Source organism: Herpailurus yagouaroundi, unplaced genomic scaffold, assembly GCF_014898765.1.
Source record: "Herpailurus yagouaroundi ecotype Mexico unplaced genomic scaffold, PumYag 165, whole genome shotgun sequence".
NCBI classification, from domain to species: Eukaryota; Metazoa; Chordata; class Mammalia; order Carnivora; family Felidae; genus Herpailurus; species Herpailurus yagouaroundi.
The window spans coordinates 16,606,275-16,629,106 of NW_024412406.1; the positions used below are offsets into that span (position 1 = coordinate 16,606,275).

General features: G+C 37.9%; 1 protein-coding gene across 1 annotated transcript in view; it reads left to right on the forward strand.

Annotated features, from left to right (window-relative positions):
• CPA6 (carboxypeptidase A6) overlaps positions 1–22,832 on the forward strand; it is a 271,032-nt gene that overhangs the window by 132,370 nt on the left and 115,830 nt on the right. The window contains 1 exon segment of the mRNA XM_040487648.1: positions 5,460–5,535. Coding sequence (XP_040343582.1) covers positions 5,460–5,535 — 76 coding nt within the window.

Sequence of the window (22,832 nt, forward strand, 5' to 3'; positions counted from 1 at the left end):
CACCTGTTCCATAAGTGGCTAGTATCTGAAATAAAGAATTCATACAACTCAATAGCCAAAAACTGAAAAATAGGCAGAAGATCTAAATACATATTTTTCTAAAGAAGATGTACAGATAGACAGCAAGCATATGAACAGGTGCACAACATAATCATCAGGGTAATGCCAATCAAAACCAACATACAATATCACTCCCCTTCTGTTAGAATAGCTATTAAAACCATAAATGTTGGTGAGGGTGTGGAAAAAAAGAATGCCTTGTACACTGTTGATGGAAATACAAACTGGTATAGCCACTATGGAAAACAGTATGGAGATCCCTTAAAAATTACAACTACCATATGATCCAGTAATTCCACTTCTGGGTGTTTATCAAGAGATAAAACACTAATTCATAAAGGTATCTGTACCCCATGTTTACTGTAGCATTATTTACAATAGCCAAGATAGTGAAGCAACTAAGTGACCATCAATGAATGAATGGATAAAGAAATTGTGATATATGTATATATACACATACACACAATGGAATATTATTCACCTATTAAAACGTGAGTAACAAAATAGACCTAAAGAAGACAGAATTCATATAGTAGAAAACATATACATACAAACAATTTGTTGACAAAAACAATGATTTTTTTTAAATGTTTATTTCTGAAACAGAGACAGAGTGTGAACAGGGGAGGGGCAGAGAGAGGGAGGGAGACACAGAGTCTGAAACAGGCTCTAGGCTCTGTGCTGACAGCTCAGAGGGGCTTGACATGGGGCTTGAACCCACAAACCGAGAGATCATCACCTGAGCTGAAGTTAGATGCTTAACTGACTGAGCCACCCAGGCACCCCAAAACAATGATTTAAAAAAAAAATCTTTAGAAAGTTTTTTTTAGAAAAAAAACAATTCTTAGAAAGTCTGAAGAATTTTTTTTAACATTTATTTATTATTGAGAGACAGACACAGAGCATGAGCAGGGGAGGGGTAGAGAGAGGGGGAGACACAGAATCCGAAGCAGACTGAAGGGTTTGAGCTGTCAGCACAGAGCCCGATGCGGGGCTCGAACTCACAAACTGCAAGATCATGACCTGAGCCAGTCAGTCATTCAACCAACTGAGCCACCCAGACACCCAAGTCTGAAGAATTTTTATTTAAAATCACAAACAGGGACCTCTGGATTGCCTAGTTGGTTTAGCCTTTGACTCTTGATTTCAGCTCAGGTCATGATCCCAGGGTCTTGGGATTGAGCCCTGCTGAGCATGGAGCCTGCTTAAGGTATTCTGTGTGTGTGTCTGTATCTGTCTCTTTCCCTCTTCCTACCCCTCTCTACCCCTCTTCCCTTTTCCCCCACTTGTGCACTCTCTCTTTCTAAAATAATGAAAAGTAAAAATAAATCACAAATTAGCACATAGAAAGGGACAAAACTACAGATGAAGATAAGATGCCTTAAATATAAGACATTTTAATTAAGTTTATCTTATATAAGTTTTTCAGGAAATGTAAATTAGCAAAATTAACTCAAAAAGCCCAGAAGAAAACTGAATAGACCAATATCCACTTAAGAGATCAGAAGGTAGATATCTGACCCTAAACTGTCGAAAAGAGTTAGTTTCACCTTGAGTAACTCGATGGGTGTATTCTACAAAACAATCAGGGACACAGTCTCATTCGAGTTGTCAAGGCATATTACAAAGCTGGGAAATTTCCAATTCTGTGAGGCTAGCTTTTAATGATACCAAAAATCAAAAAAGGGTAATTCAAAAAGAACATGTTTGTTTATAAAAAGCTTATTTTTAAAAATGTCTCCCTTATGAATATAGGCCTAAAACCCCAAAACAAAACAGTAACACATAGAGTCCAGCTGTTTATTTTAAAAAGTGTTTTAAAAGTTGCATATTAAGTGAAAATTAAAAGCAAATTATGAGATGTTACGAAACCATCGTATGTGAATATACCCATGTGTAAATGCAAGACAGGAATGAATCACAGAAAAATTAACAGTGGCCACTAGGGGACAATGGGAGAGTTGTCATGAAAGAGAACTGGGAGGGGAATTTTATTTTGTATCTGCTATGATTTATTTTTACAAGCATAGATTTATAAATTGGCTCTATAACTTACAAAGAAACTTAGAGTTTAATAATGGAATTAATTGTGAAAGTTTATGCCAAGATCCAGGAGGAAATACCTGGAGTTTCAGATCTATGTCTTTCAAAAGGAGTCTGTGTACTCTCCAGTTGCCCATAAAACAGGCTTTCTCCCATAGGAGTTGCAGTCAAGGCATAGCAATAAATATGGTAGGCATCAGCTTTGAGCAGCATAGTTTTAGAACTTGAAAAGGAAAATGAGTTAGTTCACTGCTCATTCCTTTGATGAGGAAACTGAAGCCCAGGAAGATTGTAAAAAGGTAGAGAAGGTATTCTTTTGCTAAATACTCTTCTCGATGTGTATGTTCTCATTAGGCATTTAATAATGCTTTTTACATTGATTAAGTGTGTTTAATATTCCTATGGTTGCTACTGTACATAAGAATCAGTAATCAACTTGCAGATTGGTGCTAGCGTTATAGCAACATAACTTAATTAGTCCTGGAAGGTAAGGGGCAAAACTGAAGTATATCATGAGTGAATATAGAATTACTCCGCAATTAGCTGTCTGGAATATCCTGCCTCTATAGGACATACTTAAAATTGAAAGTGCCTATGCTTTCTAAGTAAACTATATAGATTTCCTGAGCTTGAAATACCCGATTTACAAACACATGTGCATACCCAGTCAGCTCTCTAACCTCAGCCCCTATTCAGACCTGTGATTTCTCTCAATCCCAAAGGGTAGCAAAGGGGGTCTTAAATTGATGTTGCCACCTAGTGGTTGAAAAAAAAATCAGTTCTAAGGAAAGCGTCTCCAACCATTTTTAATGGTTATGTTTAGCTAGTTTTTCCTCTGAGTTCCAGGAGCTACTTTACATTCTGAAACCTTCCTGTTTGTAGTACTGGATTATTGTTGGCCGCTTCAAAAAAGACTAGCTATCAGATCTAGGGAGAGTAAGCTATTTGGTTGAACAAGTGGGGCATTTGGGGTGGGCGGGGGGGGGGGCATTTAGTTTTGCACACTGAATAGAGCACTCTTGTTGATTTCGGTTACTGGTTAGTGTAATAAAACTTACGGGTTTAAAATATATGAAATTTATTGGGTTTTCCTAAATAACTTTCCTTATTCTCCTTTTTCTCTGATAAGTAATCAAATAGTAATAAACACATATCTCAAATCACACTTGAGAATTTCTACAAGTTATGATGAAGTGAACTTTTTGTGATAAAGGTGACAAAGCTGGGTTTGAGCAATCACTCTCAGAATTAAATAGTCCCAGGAGTGGTCATCTTTGATCCTTTTATCCTCCCATCTCATAGGAGAAGAACCAATTGCCAGGTTGAATTATCCATCATTTAAGAAAAAGAAATCTTCCTATGGCTGTAAAACAGCTTCAGATTGCTTTCTTTGCACTCTTGAGGAGGTGATAAGGGCCCAGATGGAGGTGTTTTTCAGCAAGCTGTCAAGTGATCCATCCCTCAAAAACAACCATATCACCCAGCAGAGTTGCCTTTCTCTGCCAAGAATTATATTGGGTCAGGTGGGAGAGGCCAGAATATGATGAAGCCAGGAAAAATAAAGGACAGAGAACTGTGTACCAGAAATGAAAGAGAAAAGGTGTGAATTACATTTAAATTACAAAGTCATGTTTGGAACTGCTTCACAGTGACTTGGTTTTTTCTTTCCCTGTACTTTATTTTTTCCTGGGAAAATAGACTGCATGACATTGATACTGAGAGGTGGTTTTGTGTGGTTCTGAGGAAACCTAAGTGACATTAGGTTAGTAGTGCCTAAAACATACTAAATTATCAACAAGTCAAGGGCCTTTTAATTCATAGACCTAAAGAAGGTATAACAGGATCATTTGAGATAACAAAGCTAAAGTGATTGGAAATGAACACATAGCCCTAAGGAATAATTTTCCAACAAATCTGGAAGTCTCCCTTGGGGTCTAATGACCTCCATATTAATCTTATCTAGCCTTGAACACGGCTATTCATCTAAGTAGTAAAATCATAGAAAAATATGCCAATTCTATCCTTGTTCCAGTATACCTTTGAGGCTGGAGAGAGAAGTTGTGGATCAACTGCTAGAGTTTTTGTTTTGTGCTGTATGTATATATATGTACATGTATATATGGTATTAATAATCTTTATCTTCAGTTGTAAAATGTTATAATAATATAAAATGCTATAAAGGGTTATGAAAAATATTCTGGTTGTACCTATTTAGAAATCAATTGCTCTCAATGATCTCCTTTATACCAGCCATTAATAAACAACTGTATGCAAAACACATTGAGCAGTTGTGATTATTATATACTAGAGCTGTGCTTTCCAACCTGTACTCATCATGATATAATGATACCTCTTTGACATGCCTTGTGGGGAGGTCACTGCTATAGAGAATGACTCATCTAGTCTTCTCACACAATTCAGGATCTTTACTGAAAGAAATTTTAGAGTGTTCAAATATCATCTCAGCTTTGGTACAATTTTAATGGCAGTAAAACTCACTTTTAAGTTTTTATCACTTAAAAGTTTTTATAGCCATCAGCATCTTGTGGGACACCTGAACAATTGATGGCCCTCTAATTTGTCCCCCCATGCCAGTTGGGAAGCTCCATACTGTAGAAATAAGATGCCCATAGAGATGGGCTTCTCTCTACTGTTCTCAGTGGGAAGAATCCAAATCAGAAGAAATGTTCCATGTTGTATGGCTTTCATAAACTCTCTTCTTGAAAGTCACTTTCCTTCTCAGCATTAAGTTTTAAAGAGTGCTTTTACCTCTGTCATCAGAAATTGCTTTCTTAGTATCTTCTCTGAGCTATTCATGAAAATCCTTGCTCCTGTTACCCCTGTCCCTGTGTTTTTGGACTTTCTCTGCTTAAGTGTGAGTTTGTAATTTTCAAAAGCTGATTAAAAAACAAATATTATTTTTTGAAGTTTATTTTGAGAGAGAGAGTGAGAGCATGTGCATGAGCATGGGGAGGGGCAGAGAGAGAGGGAGAGAGAGAATCCCAAGCAGTTCCATCTCTGGCAGCACAGAGCCCAACACAGGGCTCCACATGGGGCTCGAACTCATGAACCCTGAGATCATAATCTCAGCTGAACCAAATCAGTTGTTTAACTGAGCCACCCAGGGGCCCCAAAATAAATAGTTCTAAGGCGGGGGAAAAAAGACCAATGTGATCAGAGAGTAACAATAACTGGATAAAATACCTGCTGGTCCAGGTATTGCTGGTGTCAGTCTAGTCCACAGTTTTGCTATTTCTCTTAATTGCAAAGGCAGTTGCTAAAACAGCAAGCAGATAGAGATGGCTAAATCTTTAGTTTTGAAAGATGAATAACACCATTTTTCCCCTTTCTTATAGTGATAAGGTGATCAGACTTATTCCCAGTACAGAAGAAGCAGCAAATGCACTGAAGAAACTGTACCACCAACTTAAGGTAAAAAAGCGTCCACTCACTTATAATGCTTATAATGTGTTTACAGGGCTTTGCTACAGGAATTGAGTAAGTGGAGTTTATTAGCCAAGGGAAGAAAATGCTAAGGGAGAACTTGAAAGAGCTTTTAAAGAATAAGTTAAGGTTACTCAAAATATGATCTATCTGACCCATTATCTAGTTATGGGTTCATTTATTTTCCATCTCCCTTAGTAGAATGTAAGCTTTGTGAGAGAGCTTTTATCTATTTTGTCATTGTTGTATTGTCAGTGTCAGGAATATCCTACAAGTTCAGTAAATGTTTTTTGTTGTTTTTAATGAATAGGTAAATTTAGTTTATAATTTTCTAGAGCTTCACTTTTACTTTTCCTTCTTAAAATTTTCCTGCTGATCATCTACACTTCATTTTAATTAAAACTTCAAGCAGAAGTGAGGAAATTTTTTTAAAAATTCAAGTTAATTAATTTTGGTATGTTTCAGTGGGTCTGATTAGAAAATTCTGTTGGCAAAGGTTGAAGGGCTCTGATTATTCAATCTTTGATGAATTTTGTGGATTTTAGAGTTAGAGAATTTCTCATCTCCATATTATTGCATATAATTGAGTGTTAGCTTTAGCTAAAAAGTTATAATGAGAAGTGCAGTGATGGGCTTTTTTTCTATGCCTATGAAGAACAAAGGCAAGACCACAAAATATGTAGAGGTTTAACTTCATTTTAATGGATAGCAAATCAGGTTACCAAGAAGGCCTCATTAATCTTCAATAAGAGATAGAAAAGCACATGTCCTGGATGACTGCAGGACAATCCTACCTGGAGAAGATGTTAGGGAGATGAGAGAGGAGGGATAGACTCCGTGTTTTCATGAGATGCAGTTATGGAACTTTCAGTCTTTTCTTTTTGACTTGATTTTTCCCTTTGACATATTTCCTTCAAATATTGAATGCACTTGCAAATGAAGTGTGGAACTTTGAGTTTATCCCCTTCTATCCTTCCTCCTCACTCTCAGCTTTTACATATGCACTGTCCAACTTAATGTTGGGTCTCATGACAAGGGCTCAGAGTGAAAATGCAGGTGCTCACCCCAAATTGTTGTGATTGTATCCAATACCAGAGACTGCTCTCCAGGCATGTCCTAAACTTCATCTTCTCAAAGGAATTTCTGCTTCAGGATATTGACACAAACTTTCCTTTGGTCATGTATGATCATCAACCCCAGCAGCAATATCTCAACACTACCTAAACAGCCCACCAGGGACTTAACATTTGCAAAGAAGCAGAGCAGCTTTCAAATAGAATTTTCTGTCTCCATTAAAATTGTGTTTTAGATACCCTATCGGGAAAATAGCCACTTTACATCATGGAGTCCAGTATTTCATGGAACAAATATGCTTAACCAAACTTTGGGAGAAAACATCTGTGAAACGATTCCTCCCCCCATTTGTAAATATATTTACATGAGAGGCCTTACAAAGTTATAAAAATGAAATTGCATAGTTACATATGTGATGATCCCATGTCATTATCAAAAGCAATAAAATTACATCAGTGAGGGCTGGGAGGGTTACTTAAAATCTCTTGTAAATCGTAGTAGATGGAACAAAAAGATGTTGAGCATAGGTCAGACTGAACACTGAGAATACATGATATTGTGCCCTTTTCTGGGCACACTTCTGTACACACTTAAAAAAATTGCTGTATATGTTCATTGAGCCCTTGAGGAAAGGAAGTAGGGAGTAGGAGACATGGTTTGGACGCAAAGGAGCTTTAGAGGACAACTAAAGGGAGGGAAGGAGAGGGGGCTGGTGAGGAAGAGGGGAGCAGAGTTGAAGGGAAGAACAGGGGTTAATACCAGAATGTTGATGTTCTAGTGGTTCCACACCACAGAGAATCCAGCCCCTCTTAGGCACTATGTGCCAGTCCCAAGGCCACATGCTTCGTATAAATTGTCCCCTTCGAACAACTCTGTGAGGTGGATACTATTATTGCTGTTTTCCAGCTAAAGAAATTGGGCAAGACAGAGGTTAAGTAACTTGCCCTGGGTCACAGTGTGGAGTTGGAGCACACATCTAGACAGTGCCCAACGCTCTAGAACCCATGTGAAGCCTTCCTGGCTCCTGCCTCTGTTTACTCTGATCATTTTCTCAATGGAGAGGAATAGGCCAACTTTGCTGGGATACGGAGCCTAGACTCAATGTGCACACAGTCATGTTCTCATTTACTTTATTCCTTGAGTCGCAAATACCACCCCCAGGTTCAGAAATTTGCAAGACTTAAATTCAGCTGATAATCCTACTCATGGCTATGATTTATTATAGCAGATACAAAGCAAAACCTACAAAGAGAAAAAGCATGTGACATGAAATGCAGGTGAAACCAGGCACAGGCTTCCAAGAAGCTTCTCCTTGTGGAGTTACACAGGGTGTTCTTAATTCCCCCATCAAGGAGTTGTGAGAACATATGTGAAACATTGTCCACCAAGGAAGTTCATTATAGACTTAGTGTCCAGGGTTTTTATTGGGCCTAGTCATGTAGGCCCCCTCTGCCAAGCACATACCAAAATTCCGGATTCTCCAAAGCAGGTGTTCAGCATGAACTATATAGTTTGTGCAGTCTGGGTGTGCATGAGCCACTCCTTAGATTTCAGGAGGTATCCTACCACCCTAAATTTCCAGATGGCAGCTAATGGCCAAACTTGTAAGCAGACCTAACAACAGCAGATTCAGGCCTGCTGTGTTAATTTTTTCTGCACATTTCTTCATTTCTTTTTGTTAAAGAAATAGTTTTATGGGGCTGAGATTTGAGCACTGAGCTTAAATAAATTTGCTTTCTAAAAGCATCATGCTAACTGGATGTCGTTTTAAATTCAAATGATACCATCGAGTGATCCACTTGCACCACTGAAAACAGCAATTCTGGCCAGGCAAAGAAAGCAGCCGGCAGACAACAAAGAATATGGCTGTCTGTCATCTTGTGCCCTGTGGAGCTGATGGGATGGAATTGGTACTGTTGTTAACAGCTCCTTTGCTCGCACCCCCACTCCATGCACCTCCTCCAAGGGGAGGGGAGCTTTTAGTTGCCTCCTTTCCCTAAAACACAGTGTGGTAGTCAGAATTCCAAGATGGTGCCAAGATTTCTACCCACTGGTGTATCCACCTTGCATAATCTCTCCTCTGAGTGTGGCCAGAGCCTGTGAATGTGATGGGATAGTCATCTCCCTGAGAGACAGAAGGGAGATAACCTGAGATGGGCCTCACCTAATCAGATGAGCTATTTAAAAGCAGAGTGTTTCCTCCAGCTGTTCATGGAGGAAGAAGTCAAAGAAGTGCTCCTGCTGTCTCAAAAAAGAATCAAACTTCCGAGTTGTGAACCATCCATGGGAGCCATGTGATAAGAAATGCTACTGACCCTACCTGATGAAAGCCACCCCCAGCTGATAAGCAGCAAGGATATGGGAATGTCAGTCCTACAACTCTAAGGAACTGAATTCTGCCTCAACCATCTGAGCTTGGAAAATGACCCTGAGGTCCAAATGAAGCTACATCCCAGCTGGTACTTTGCTTTTAGCTCAGTGAGACATTGAAAAGAAAATCCAGTTAACTGTGTCTGGAATTACGACCTACAGAACTATGAAATGTTAAATGGCTGGTGAGTTTGTGGTAATTTTCTCTACAGCAATAGAACAGCAACATAAAAGTAACACATGGTAAGGTAACCACCCTACATCCTGGCTTTTCAGTGGCCCTTAGTTTAATAGCATATATCGATGCTTTAAGTTAATTTTTCTGACTTCACCGGCTACAACCAATCATCTTTGGAAAAGTGATTGGGGTTCATGCTTAAGCTATAAATTCACAGCATCTTATCTGAAACATGAACAAATGCAAAATGTATATGCCATGTTGAGTGAAATCTGAGAAGATACAGTTACAGAATAGCTAATTAGACCTAGAACCGCTGTTACAAAGCTGGTTACTTTCCTAATTAAATTTTATGGTTTGGCTGAAGAATTAAAACAAGAAAGTTAAACAGAAAACCATGCCTCCAGAGAAATGGAATGAGAAAGCACCAACCAATTAAATTGTTAATTAAGAGCATATCCATGATTTAAATAAAGTTATGATGGAAGGGAGACAGTTTGCAGGTGAGCAAAATTAGAGTCTGAACACTATGTTCTGCATACATTTCTTCACAAATTCTTTGTGCTTGGAAAGAACAGAGTTGGCCTTATATAAGACCACAAAGTTTCTATATAGAATTGACAGATCCTGTTAAAAGAAAAACTAATGATGCTTGTTTCCAGCTCTAACATCAGAGTACTGGATAAAAAAAAATTTCTGTACCTAAAAGTTTGACATTTTTTCAAACTAAAACGTAGCCTCAAAAATATTCATTGGTTTGACAGGTGCCAGTGAGTGCCATGTCAAAAATTGCAAAATTCTTTGGGGAAAAACTGCATTGTCCCTTCTCCTTTGCTTATATGTGAAATTCACAGCTGCCTTTCCCAGGTGTGACTCCCCCTCCTCAGCCTTGTGCTGAAGTTGACTGTTGTGTAATCCTCCTTGGTGGTCTTTCAAGTCAGACACCCGGATCTACAGGAGCTTTGGAATACTTGTGGTCTCTACACCTTGAAGAGCTCCAACATGCAACTGGGCAGTTTATTGATTGGGAAACTTGTGAAGAAGAGGATGGGTGATAGGATTCATTCTACTGGAGTCATTTGTTTCCATTTTCAGTAGTAACCGATGGTGCCATTATAGGATCTCTTAATCATGGGTGTGGTAGGCAGAATTCTAAGATGGCCCTCAAGATTCTTGGCCCTAGTATATACACTTTCCCCCAGGTATCCCATCAAACACTATTCTAGGTACTGCTATAAAAGGATTTTGGAGCTTTAACTAGAGTTCCAAATCATTTCACTTTTTAACAGGGAGGTTGTCCAGGTGGGTCTAACCTAATCATGGAGAAATAATGTTCCCTCTAGCTGGTTGCAAAAGAGGAAATCAGAGAAATGCACTCCTGCTGGCCTGGAGGAAATCAAACATCGTGCTAAGAACTGCCACGTAGCAAGAAATTTCAGGAGGCTCTAGTTGCTGAAAGCTGTCCTCAGTTGACTAGAGGGAAAACAGAGACAGGCCTCAGTGTATAACCACAAGCAAATAAATTTCACCAGCACCAGGGAGAATGTAAGAAGATCCTGAGTCCCAGATGAGACCACAGCCTGAGCTGACATCTTGCTTTCAACCCTTTGACACCCTGAACAAAAACTCAAGCCACTTTTGGTTAAATGGTGAGATGATAAAACAGAAATGCTACATTGGTGGTAATTAAGCAATGAAATCCAATACAATGGCCTTAAACAGCCAGTAACTTGGTGAGCTACGTGAACACACACACGAGTATTATAAATGATAATGAAAGATAAAAGTGAAGAAGAAACAAAAACTTTGAGGCAGGAAATAAAATTTCCATTTTTTTTTTTGTTAGAGCCTTTGTAAATCATCAACCAACATTACTTTTGCTTTCTCTGGCATGATTTTTGAAAGAGAAAAATTTCCTCATAATCCAGGCAGATGTCCAAATGTAGTTGTGGATTAAATTTCAGGAACACCAATTTGAGATGTGGAATATAGTTTTCTCTGTGTGCCTAGTGATAATTAGTAAACTCAATAACAAAACATATTAAGAGAAACAATACAATACATGGAAAAATAGGAATACATTAAAAACATTCTTTCAAAAGTACAAGACCTTCTATGGCATTATTACAATGATTACCTTAGTGATTCTTTACTCAACTAAGTAGACATGACTTTGGGCCAATACCGTAGTATTTTAAGTTGACTATGTTTCCTTTGTTTGTAAGACTTTCCAATTTTGATGTTTAAACAACCTAGTTTGAGACTAGTTTTTGAACTTTAAAGTAGTTGCTCTTGATATCTGCCATTGCTAAAGTTCTTGTAACTGGACAGTTTAAGAGGTCGGTCCAGCACAGTCTTCCATACAAGGTGATCTCAGATGGGATGGTTCATGTATCTGCCATCACCTATAATTACTTCACTCATGTCTAGTGGTTGGCAGGCTGTGAGTTGGGATGACAGGACAATTGGACCGTGTGTCTCTCATCATCTATCTGGCTAGCCTGGGTTTATTTACTCAGCGGATCCAAGACTAAGAGAAAACTGACAAAGTTCCTGGAACCAAAGTTGGAACTCCAGTAACATCACTTCTGCCACATTCTACCAGCCAAAGTAAGTCACAGGGCCAGTCCTGATTCAAGGGGTGGAAAAACAGACTCTGGTTCTTGATGAGGTGATTGTAAGTTGTGGAAACATGAGGAAAAAAGTGTGGTCATTTTCATACCACCTCATCCTCCACCCACATAGCTCCTCCACCCTCCACCCACATAGCTGTGTTCTAGTCTATTGCCAGATGCAGAATGGAAGATGGCAACTACTTCACTTCTCCTCTGCTTTCTCATTGCCACAGTTGTGGCCCTTATCTTCTTCAGCCTGAATTGCACCAGTTTCCCAAATTGCCTTTCTGTCACCTCACATAGGACTCCTATTTGTTTGCCATTCTGTAGACAAGGTGATCTTTCTGAAATAAAAAACTGACCACATCACATGTTTACTTAAAACCTTTTAAGTGTCCTCGTTGTCAGCAAGAATTCCCAACCCTGACCATACATCAAATCCCCTGGAAAGATTACTCTTGGCCCCACTGCCAGAGATTGACTAAGTTCCTCAGGTTAAACTTGGTTATAAGTATATTTTTAAAAGCTCCCTAGGTGATTTAATACATAGGGAGGTAAATCACTGGCCTGGAGTATAGACCTCAAATTATTGGGCATGACCCATAGGGCCCTTCAAAACCACGCCCAGATTGCCTCTTAAACACTTCTCAGCTTCCATCACTATACTTGGCTCAGTGTTTATTACCCTAGCTACACTAAACTTGTAGTTTCTCTAAGTGCCTTTTTTCAAGCCATTCCTCTTGTCTGGAATGCTCTTCTCTTAGTCCACTTGGTGGACATCTCAAAAGACTAGGTTAAAGCATTCACTTCTTGAATTCTTTGACCCCACTGAATTCTACAGACAGTTATAGCCTAGCATTTATATCACTTTATGCTTACAGTATTTTTTTCTCCCCTATTTAATCCCCACTGAAATGATTTTCTTGCAGATCTGAGACATAATGATCTCTGAATTGTGTATAGTAAATAGAAAGGCATTGATGAAAGAGAATAGAGTGACTCCAGTTGGTGCTAAAAGAAGTTTATGTGCACAGTCAGGACCCCTGGAATGTAGCCAGCTGAGACATAGACTATTGCTCCTTCTTGACCCACCCCTCAGGTTTCCTTTTTTTTTTTTTTTTTCTCCTGTTCTTTACAGTTTACCCTTTGTAGTTATTCTCATAATTTCACCTGGAAAAATGCCAAGGATTAAAGGAATGATTTGTTCATTGTCAAATGTGAATTTCTCACCATTGCCACTTTAAAGGACATTACCATGTGATCAAGGATATGGGAATAGAGCTAGTTCCTTTTTCAGGGGCAGAGAGGGGCTTAGTGACTAACAAGTTTTCTATCAAGTATACAAACTATACTTTGGTGCCATTTCTTGAACCCATGAACTTAGAGCAGCCTTTGCATATTCATCAGCCACAGCCACAAAGCCTTTACTTGATTAAAGAAGTTTCCTGTTTTCGACCATATATTTTTCTAGCTGCTTAAATGTGGAGTGATTTCCACTGCCTTATTTGGTTTCAAAGGTAATTGGTGGTGACAAGAATGGAACCTGGACCACAACCATTTTTATTTTTTGAATATAATTGTCAAATTGGCTAACATACAGTGTGTAAAGTGTGCTCTTGGTTTTTAGGGTAGATTCCCATGCACAAGCATTTGTAGAGAAATAAGTTCTTCCCTGATGACTGATATAATGTAAATGAGTATTAATGACCTACAAGAATTGACTATCACCATCCAAATGCATTTATTAACTATGTGAGGTCTTAAATAGGTCAAATGTGGGAAGCAGCATAGTGATTAATAGGAGCATGACCTCTGGAGATACACTTTCTGGGTTCACATTCAGACTCTTCCATGTCCTAGTTGTATGAGTGTCAACAAGTTACCTAATTTTTCTGTGCCTCTGGTCTCTAATCTGTAAAGTAGAGAAATCCAGAGAGAATTGATCATTTCCATGTTTGTGCTAGCATATTGCTAGAACATACATATCTCTACTCTTTTTTACATATTTTGCATCCCTTACTGGATTGGGAACCCCTGAAAGCATACTACTTACCATTCTTCTTTGGGTAGGATCAATTTCTGACTCCTATTTCCCTGGTGCCTGGCAGTTGTAGGAACTCAACAAATCTTGAATGAATGAATGAATGAATGAACAAATTAATTCATCCATCTACTTTCCTATAATTATAAAAACATCTTTAACTTGGATTCTAATCAAGAGCATATCTATGGCTGAATAAATATTCAAAAGATCAAAACAATGAAATATAGGTAGGAAGAATTATTGTACAATGATGGGTTTAAGGGATCAAGGAATAGCAATTTAGGGAGAAATTATCCATCTCTTCAATTTTTTAGGAAGTTTTATGGAGGAAGTAGGATTTCTATAAGAGCCTGGAAAATTTCTGGAGGGAACCATCTCTGAAAAATGCAATCTTACATTAGAGCCTCATGTAACTTTAAAATTTTGCCTTAGGGTGTTGACTAAATTCAACGAATACAATAATGCTAATTATCAGAAATATTTTAACTTGAAAATCAGAGTTCAGGTGTTCTGCTTAGGAGTCATTTGTTTTTTTATATAATCAGAAATGTCTGTGTCTCTGATATACTTGATTAACAAATCAATTCCTTTCTTTTAACCTAAAAACAGCTATTGGGATGCCTATATGGCAATTCTGTGTCCTAAAAAAAAATTCAGAGCACCTTTTGCATATTCATCAGCCACAACCACAAAGGCTTTGCCTGATTAAAGAAGTTTCCTGTTTTCTACCATTTTGTTTTTCTAGCTGTATAAATGTAGAGTGATTAAAATTCCCATGGTCCCACAACTGTATTTTTAGATCTTTTCCTGATAATTGCATTTGCTTTGAGGCTATCTGATCATGAGTGTTCTTCTATTCCCTCCTATTTCCATCACATTCTGAAAATGGACTATGATCTAAGAATCTGTATCATAATTTTGAGAAAAGACAAGTTACAGGGCATGGAACATATTCTAGCAGAGGGGAAAAAAATGGACCCAGTGTAGGTTTTGGTGATCTTTGAGAAGTAGGTGAATTTATTGGATACCAGCAGGCTAGAGCTGGTCTAGAGGAGATTGCTCATATTCTTGACGAATGATGTGTTTTAACCAACTAAGCATGTTTTAACCTAGTATATTTAAATCAACAGCAAACATTAAAAATTTTTCTAATATAAAAATACGAATAATGGAAGAGATGCTCAGAGATTGGAGGAGAAACATTGACAATGAGTATGATATTTCTATTTTAACAAATCTAAGGTTGATTCCACTTATCACAGATCCTGTTTGTCATTTTCTTTTAAATACTGAGAAGAGCACTTTACAGATGGCAAAAAAAAACACCGTAGTGATTATAGAATAACAAAATCTCTTAGGGTTGCCTGAGTTCTTTCAGGAGTGTTGGTCAAGATAAATGATACATACTAAATTTTGAGTTTCACAGGACTCAGGATATTGCCTAGATTAATTTATTCCCTAACAAATTGTACACATAAGGTCCATATCATACAATCACAAGCGGATTTAATCCTAGATGAGAAATGTAAGAGACATTAGCCATAAAAGTTAATTCTCTGACCGATAATATTTAGCATCTTTTTCTTCATCAAACCTATGAATGTGTTTCTAGACAATATCTATAAAGTGAGAAAATGGCATCAATGGATAAGAAGGCTTTTAATCAGAATTCTAGGTAATTTCAGTAAAACAGAAGCTTCAGCAACACAAATGTTAAAGTTATCTTAAGGACAAATGCAGAATAAAGCTTGCAAATATTTAGACTGTTAGTCACACAGAAAGGAAACATTAAAGATGATAGTGAAATGTGACTTTATGAACAGTGTAAAATTGTACATCTATAAGTTGGTGTACCTGTTAGGATGTAAGGACTCTGGGCTTTCAGAGATTCCTGGAGTGACCTTTGTATGGCAGACTGTTAGAAAACAAAATTCCATTTTTTCTTCTTAGCACTATATTTCCAACTTCCCCTTCATTTACTTATGTATGTCCCTACAGTTGGGCACATCCATTGGGATATACAGAAAAGTGATGTGGGCTGTTTCTGGGCCAAGACTTTATAGAAGTTTTCCCTCCAAATCCTCTTTCCTTTTCTGCCTGAATGATAGTAATAACAGGGCCCAAGAGGATGAAGCCATGATGTGGAAAATTTCTGGATCCCTGAATTACCACATAAAGAAAAAGTTGTCCACCCTCAAATGTCAACTTTGTTATGTATCTAAGGAACAAACTTCTCTTGTATTTTAGTCATTTTATTGTATTTGACCACTGTAGGGGAGAAAAATAATTTTCCCTCTACCTTTATGATTTCTTAGCTGAGACACTACATAATTTTTAAAAAATTACCAAAAGAAAAACAAATAGAAGTTTACATTCACTTTCTCTATTAAGATGTTACTTAAGTGTGAATTCTAAGCTACCTTGGAGTTACTCACTTTTTCCTGGGCATCTCCCATGAATGGGCATTTAGAAGAATAGGAGCTATGACAGTTTGTGACACAGTTCATCTGGTGGTGGTATCAATTTCTAATCTCTCCTGTGATGAGAGTCAGTCTTCCCTTGTTGATGAAACTCCTGGGGGAGGGTATTTATGGCATATCCTTTTAGGGGAGTAAAGAAAAAAGCCACTCCCTGCATTTCCTATTTAATAGTGCCTACAGCTCAAAATAATCCATATATCAAAACAGCATACTTTAAGGTGGCATGTTCTAAACTCCTGAAGTCCTATTTTGGGATAGCATATTTTACCTGTCAGCAGCATCACAACTAACACTGAAGATGGTGCATTATAGTACTATCTTAACAAAACAAAACAAAACAAAACAAAAAAAAAATATATATATATATATGGCATTAGCTTAGCAGTTGGGAAGTAGCTGAAAGGAACATAGATATAACAATCTGGAAAGAAAAGACTAGTATTATGCAAACGTAACATTTGGTACACTGTCTGAAGAACTTGTAAGACAAAGTACCTATTGATCTTAGAGCTCTAAGGAAAGTTGTTGCAAATACCCAGAGTATTAGCATGTTTTGGTTCTTCTCACTGTTTATAGAAAAGTATCACAAGAAAGAGTTAAGATCAGGCAGGAATTTACCAGTTTATAAGCAGAAGCAAATGAGAAACTGGGAGTATAAAAGGTCAGGAAAAAAAAAAAACTACTTCTAGATTCTAAAGACAAGAAAATAAGACCAAAAAAGGTTTTGAGCAAAAAAAGATCTGTTAAGATTTTCTCAGGTTTGCAAAGTGACTTAGATTACATTTCCACTCTAGTCTGGTCCCTAAATCACCACATGGCAGAAATCCATCTGCCCGCAAGGAACAACTGTCTCAGAAATGAGGGAAAACTATTGAGTTGGAGCCAGTCCACATTCTGGGTCTATTTGTTGACCAAGCTCTGTTACTTTAACAGAGCTGGTACCTCTAAGATTGACCCATCTCTTGAACTCCTAGCTATAAGCTCTGTGAACCCACTGAACAGCATAGGAGTTGAAAATTTAAAACTAGCATAGCTTGAGAATTTATAAACATGTTCACTCTCTCAATAGATCTTAATACTGTATGTTGGGCATTGTGTGAATTAAACTCTGCCTTGGGGGGTACAGCAGTGAATAGGAACTAGACCTAGAGACCAAATAGCTCAGAGATATTCATTAGGCCATCCAGAGGGGGGAAAAAGAGAACTTGGTAGAAACTATACAGATTTATTTCAAATTTATCTCTTACACGTATTTAACTGTATAGCCAAACTTGCTTATCCACTATTCCCCAAAAATGTTCCATATGTCTAAGCCTTGTTTATACAATATATGAATGTATTCCAAAATGTATATTAGGTGACTACCATGTGCTGGGCATTGTTCTAGATGCTGAGGGCTACAGCAATAAACAAAATCAACAATAATATCTGTACTCATGAAACCTATTCTAATGAATTGAGATAGGTTATACTCGTAATTTGTTTTGTTTTTGTTTTTGTTTTTGCCAATCATGGTCATAGTTGTAAAGTAGGGAAGAAAAATAAAGTAGGGAAGAAGGCTGGGGGGGGGGACATGAAATATACTTTTAAATAAAATGATCAGAGAAGACATCATTGAAAAGATGGTATTTGAGCAAAAGTTTGAAGGAGGTAAGGATGGGCTGTCAATTCCCTACTTTTGATAACTCCCTTATCTACCTGTCAAAAAGGCCAGTCTCAGATGTTCACTCATCAGAAGTTTTTACCAACTGTCATACCTAGATGTGTTCATTCTCCTTACTGAGCCTTTGAATAACTTTATTATTCTCTTGTATAGTCTGTTCTTAAATTTTGGCTTTCTTACTCAAACACATGTTCTCATTCACCCGTGAGTTTTAGGGAACGACAAACCAATTTGATAAGGATAACCCATGTTGAAAAACTTGTAGCTCTCTCTGCCATAACTCTGTACCACCCAACTTTTTAATATTAAAAATTGACATTTTCTCAACATCCTTTAACCCTTTCCAACCAAACTGCTGCTCACATACCCTTTCCACATAGTAATTCTGCCTTTCATGCTTCATACACAAGATACATTTTTTTGAAGGTATATAGTACAATCTTAATCCAAAAGATGAAAAATGTTAATGATACCTATAACTGAGTCAAGGGGATAGGATGGTATAGAAACCAAAAGAGAGACTTGTGAGATAGTTTGGAGGAAAAAGAAAAGCAAAACCAAACAATTACAGAGTTTAGGTTCAGTTGGAACTGAGGTTAGAAGAATAGCTTTAGAGATAACTTAACACTTAGGGATTCAAGTATGTACCTTGGTTATTCTCAAAAGGAGGGTGGAAGGAAAACTCTGATTTGCTTAGAATCTTGTTCAGATTACTGAATGTATACTACAACCCCAGGTTATCTTAAAGAGAAACTTAGTAAATACTGACTACAGATCTGAATGTTCCCATTACTCTTCAAAGAATCTCCTATTGTTTAAGATTTTTTTAACAAAACTCCATGGGCATGCTTTAGAGACTTAGTTTCATTTGATATCCATTTAAAATGTATAGATTCATTCTTCCTTTTAGTAATATCCTTCTTTCCTTTTGAAACACCATAAATCTGAAAGAAGTATAATAAAATACAGAACTCTTTCATGAGTAAATGTTTGCAATTTAATAAGTTAAATGAATTTCTAAATTTTCTCCTCAAAGGATTTAAGAAGAATTGCTAAAATTAAAACAGTTTGGAACAAATTCTGCACCCATCTCAACATGGGAGGTTAAGAGTACATGCGTGTAATTGTAAGCTCAAAATTGACCCTCTATACTTGATTTGTAAACACTTCAAAAATGCAAGCCTCATATAGTTGAGGAGGATAATTCATAGAAACAAAACTATCCTTGTATCTAAAAGCATTTTGTATAAGGATAAAATGTACAAGGGTGCTTGGGTGATTTGGTCAGATAGGCATCCAACTTTTGATTTGGGCTCAGGGCATGATATCGTTTGTGGGATCAAGCTCTGCTCTGTCAGCACAGAGCTTGGTTGCCCCCTGTCTCTCTGTCCCTCCCTGATCTCTCTCTCTCTCTCAAAATAATGAAACCTTAAAAAAAAAAACCAAACTTTTTTTTTTTAAAAAAGGATATAATGCACAAAACCCAGATCAAACCTCAAAAATAGGAACTGCACTCTTGCCAGTATGGCTGCCCAAAGAGATCAATTCAGTTTCTCATTTGTAAGCAGAACGTTACCTTTTTTTTTTCTTTGTTAAGAAAGATGCAGAAAGCACAGGATTATAAAACTCTTATGTAACACTTTTCTATCAAGGGATTCCAAGCTCTTTATAAAATGTTAGTTTATTTAATTCTCACAGCTCCCAAGCAGGTAAAGAAATGACAAATGGTGTTTGTGATGAGCCTTATCTCATTTTCTGCTAAGAAATGAGTCACAGTTATTCTTGAAGCTGAAATGAAGCTACAATTTCCTAACACCTGACTGAGGTGATGTCCTGACCCCATTCCATTCCACTTCTGAGTTAAGCAGTTATGTTCCAATTTTGTTGTTATTTCTAACGTTTGGTGGTAAACTGTCGTCATCCATACCTTCACACAGAACTTGATAAAATGAGGAAAATGAAAGAAGCCTTTGAGTAGATAGCTTTTGTTTCTATTTTAAAGGAAATGAATATTTAGGGTATTGGGTCTCAGTGCATCATTCTGCTAATGAGTAATTCCTTTGGTCTTTACATCTGTAGGGCTCAAATGGACTTCAAAAAAGTGGGATGTGTTTATTTTTGAATACCTAACACAATAAATGGATGTTCAGAATTCAAAGTATTTAAAGGATGTATAGTAAAAGTCTCCTTCCTGTTTCTCTCCTATAGTCACCATTCCCCTACAGAGGCCATCAGTGTTACCAGATTCCAATAGAAATAGTAGATACAAATCCAGGGAGGGAGGGAGGAAGGAAACACATAATAAATAGATATATAGAGATAGACATTTCTCTTCCTTTTTAAATTTTTTTGAAATGTCTATTTTGAAAGAGCATGAATGGGGGAAGAGGAAGAGAGGGGATGAGGGAGTATCCCAAGCAGGCTCCATGCTGTCAACACAGAGCCTGCGCCAGGGGTTGATCCCATGGAACCATAAGATCATGACCTGAGTGAGCCAAAATCAAGTGTTGGACACTTAACTGAGCCACCCAGGCACCCCTCTTACTTTTTTCATAAGTTATAACAAACTGCCCACACTGTTCAACTACTTGCTTTTGTCACTTACAAAACACAAAAAATCTGTTCTTTTTTTAATAGCTGCATAGAATTATCTTCCACGGATATACTGGAATTTGGTTGTCTTCTAATATTTTTTTTATTTATATATGAAATTTATTGTTAAATTGGTTTCCATACAACACCCAGTGCTCATCCCAAAAGGTGCCCTCCTCAATACCCATCACCCACCCTCTCCTCCCTCCCACCCCCCATCAACCCTCAGTTTGCTCTCAGTTCTCAACAGTCTCTTATGCTTTGGCTCTCTCCCACTCTAACCTCTTTTTTTTTTTTCCTTCCCCTCCCCCATGGGTTCCTGTTAAGTTTCTCAGGATCCACATAAGAGTGAAACCATATGGTATCTGTCTTTCTCTGTATGGCTTATTTCACTTAGCATCACACTCTCCAGTTCCATCCACGTTGCTACAAAAGGCCATATTTCATTTTTTCTCATTGCCACGTAGTATTCCATTGTGTATATAAACCACAATTTCTTTATCCATTCATCAGTTGATGGACATTTAGGCTCTTTCCATAATTTGGCTATTGTTGAGAGTGCTGCTATGAACATTGGGGTACAAGTGCCCCTATGCATCAGCACTCCTGTGTCCCTTGGATAAATTCCTAGCAGTGCTATTGCTGGGTCATAGGGTAGGTCTATTTTTAATTTTCTGAGGAACCTCCACACTGCTTTCCAGAGCGGCTGCACCAATTTGCATTCCCACCAACAGTGCAAGAGGGTTCCCGTTTCTCCACATCCTCTCCAGCATCTAGAGTCTCCTGAGTTGTTCATTTTGGCCACTCTGACTGGCGTGAGGTGATATCTGAGTGTGGTTTTGATTTGTATTTCCCTGATAAGGAGCGACGCTGAACATCTTTTCATGTGCCTGTTGGCCATCCGGATGTCTTCTTTAGAGAAGTGTCTATTCATGTTTTCTGCCCATTTCTTCACTGGGTTATTAGCTTTTCGGGTGTGGAGTTTGGTGAGCTCTTTATAGATTTTGGATACTAGCCCTTTGTCCGATATGTCATTTGCAAATATCTTTTCCCATTCCGTTGGTTGCCTTTTAGTTTTGTTGGTTGTTTCCTTTGCTGTGCAGAAGCTTTTTATCTTCATAAGGTCCCAGTAATTCACTTTTGCTTTTAATTCCCTTGCCTTTGGGGATGTGTCGAGTAAGAGATTGCTACGGCTGAGGTCAGAGAGGTCTTTTCCTGCTTTCTCCTCTAGGGTTTGGATGGTTTCCTGTCTCACATTCAGGTCCTTGATCCATTTTGAGTTTATTTTTGTGAATGGTGTGAGAAAGTGGTCTAGTTTCAACCTTCTGCATGTTGCTGTCCAGTTCTCCCAGCACCATTTGTTAAAGAGACTGTCTTTTTTCCATTGGATGTTCTTTCCTGCTTTGTCAAAGATGAGTTGGCCATACGTTTGTGGGTCTAGTTCTGGGGTTTCTATTCTATTCCATTGGTCTATGTGTCTGTTTTTGTGCCAATACCATGCTGTCTTGATGATGACAGCTTTGTAGTAGAGGCTAAAGTCTGGGATTGTGATGCCTCCCGCTTTGGTGGTCTTCTTCAAAATTACTTTGGCTATTTGGGGCCTTTTGTGGTTCCATATGAATTTTAGGATTGCTTGTTCTAGTTTCGAGAAGAATGCTGGTGCAATTTTGATTGGGATTGCATTGAATGTGTAGATAGCTTTGGGTAGTATTGACATTTTGACAATATTTATTCTTCCAATCCGTGAGCAGGGAATGTCTTTCCATTTCTTTAAATCTTCTTCAATTACCTTCATAAGCTTTCTATAGTTTTCAGCATACAGATCCTTTACATCTTTGGTTAGATTTATTCCTAGGTATTTTATGCTTCTTGGTGCAATTGTGAATGGGATCAGTTTCTTGATTTGTCTTTCTGTTGCTTCATTGTTAGTGTATAAGAATGCAACTGATTTCTGTACATTGATTTTGTATCCTGCAACTTTGCTGAATTCATGTATCAGTTCTAGCAGACTTTTGGTGGAGTCTGTCGGATTTTCCATGTATAAGACCATGTCATCTGCAAAAAGCGAAAGCTTGACTTCATCTTTGCCAATTTTGATGCCTTTGATTTCCTGTTGTTGTCTGATTGCTGATGCTAGAACTTCCAGCACTATGTTAAACAACAGCGGTGAGAGTGGGCATCCCTGTCGTGTTCCTGATCTCAGGGAAAAAGCTCTCAGTGTTTCCCCGTTGAGGATGATGTTAGCTGTGGGCTTTTCATAAATGGCTTT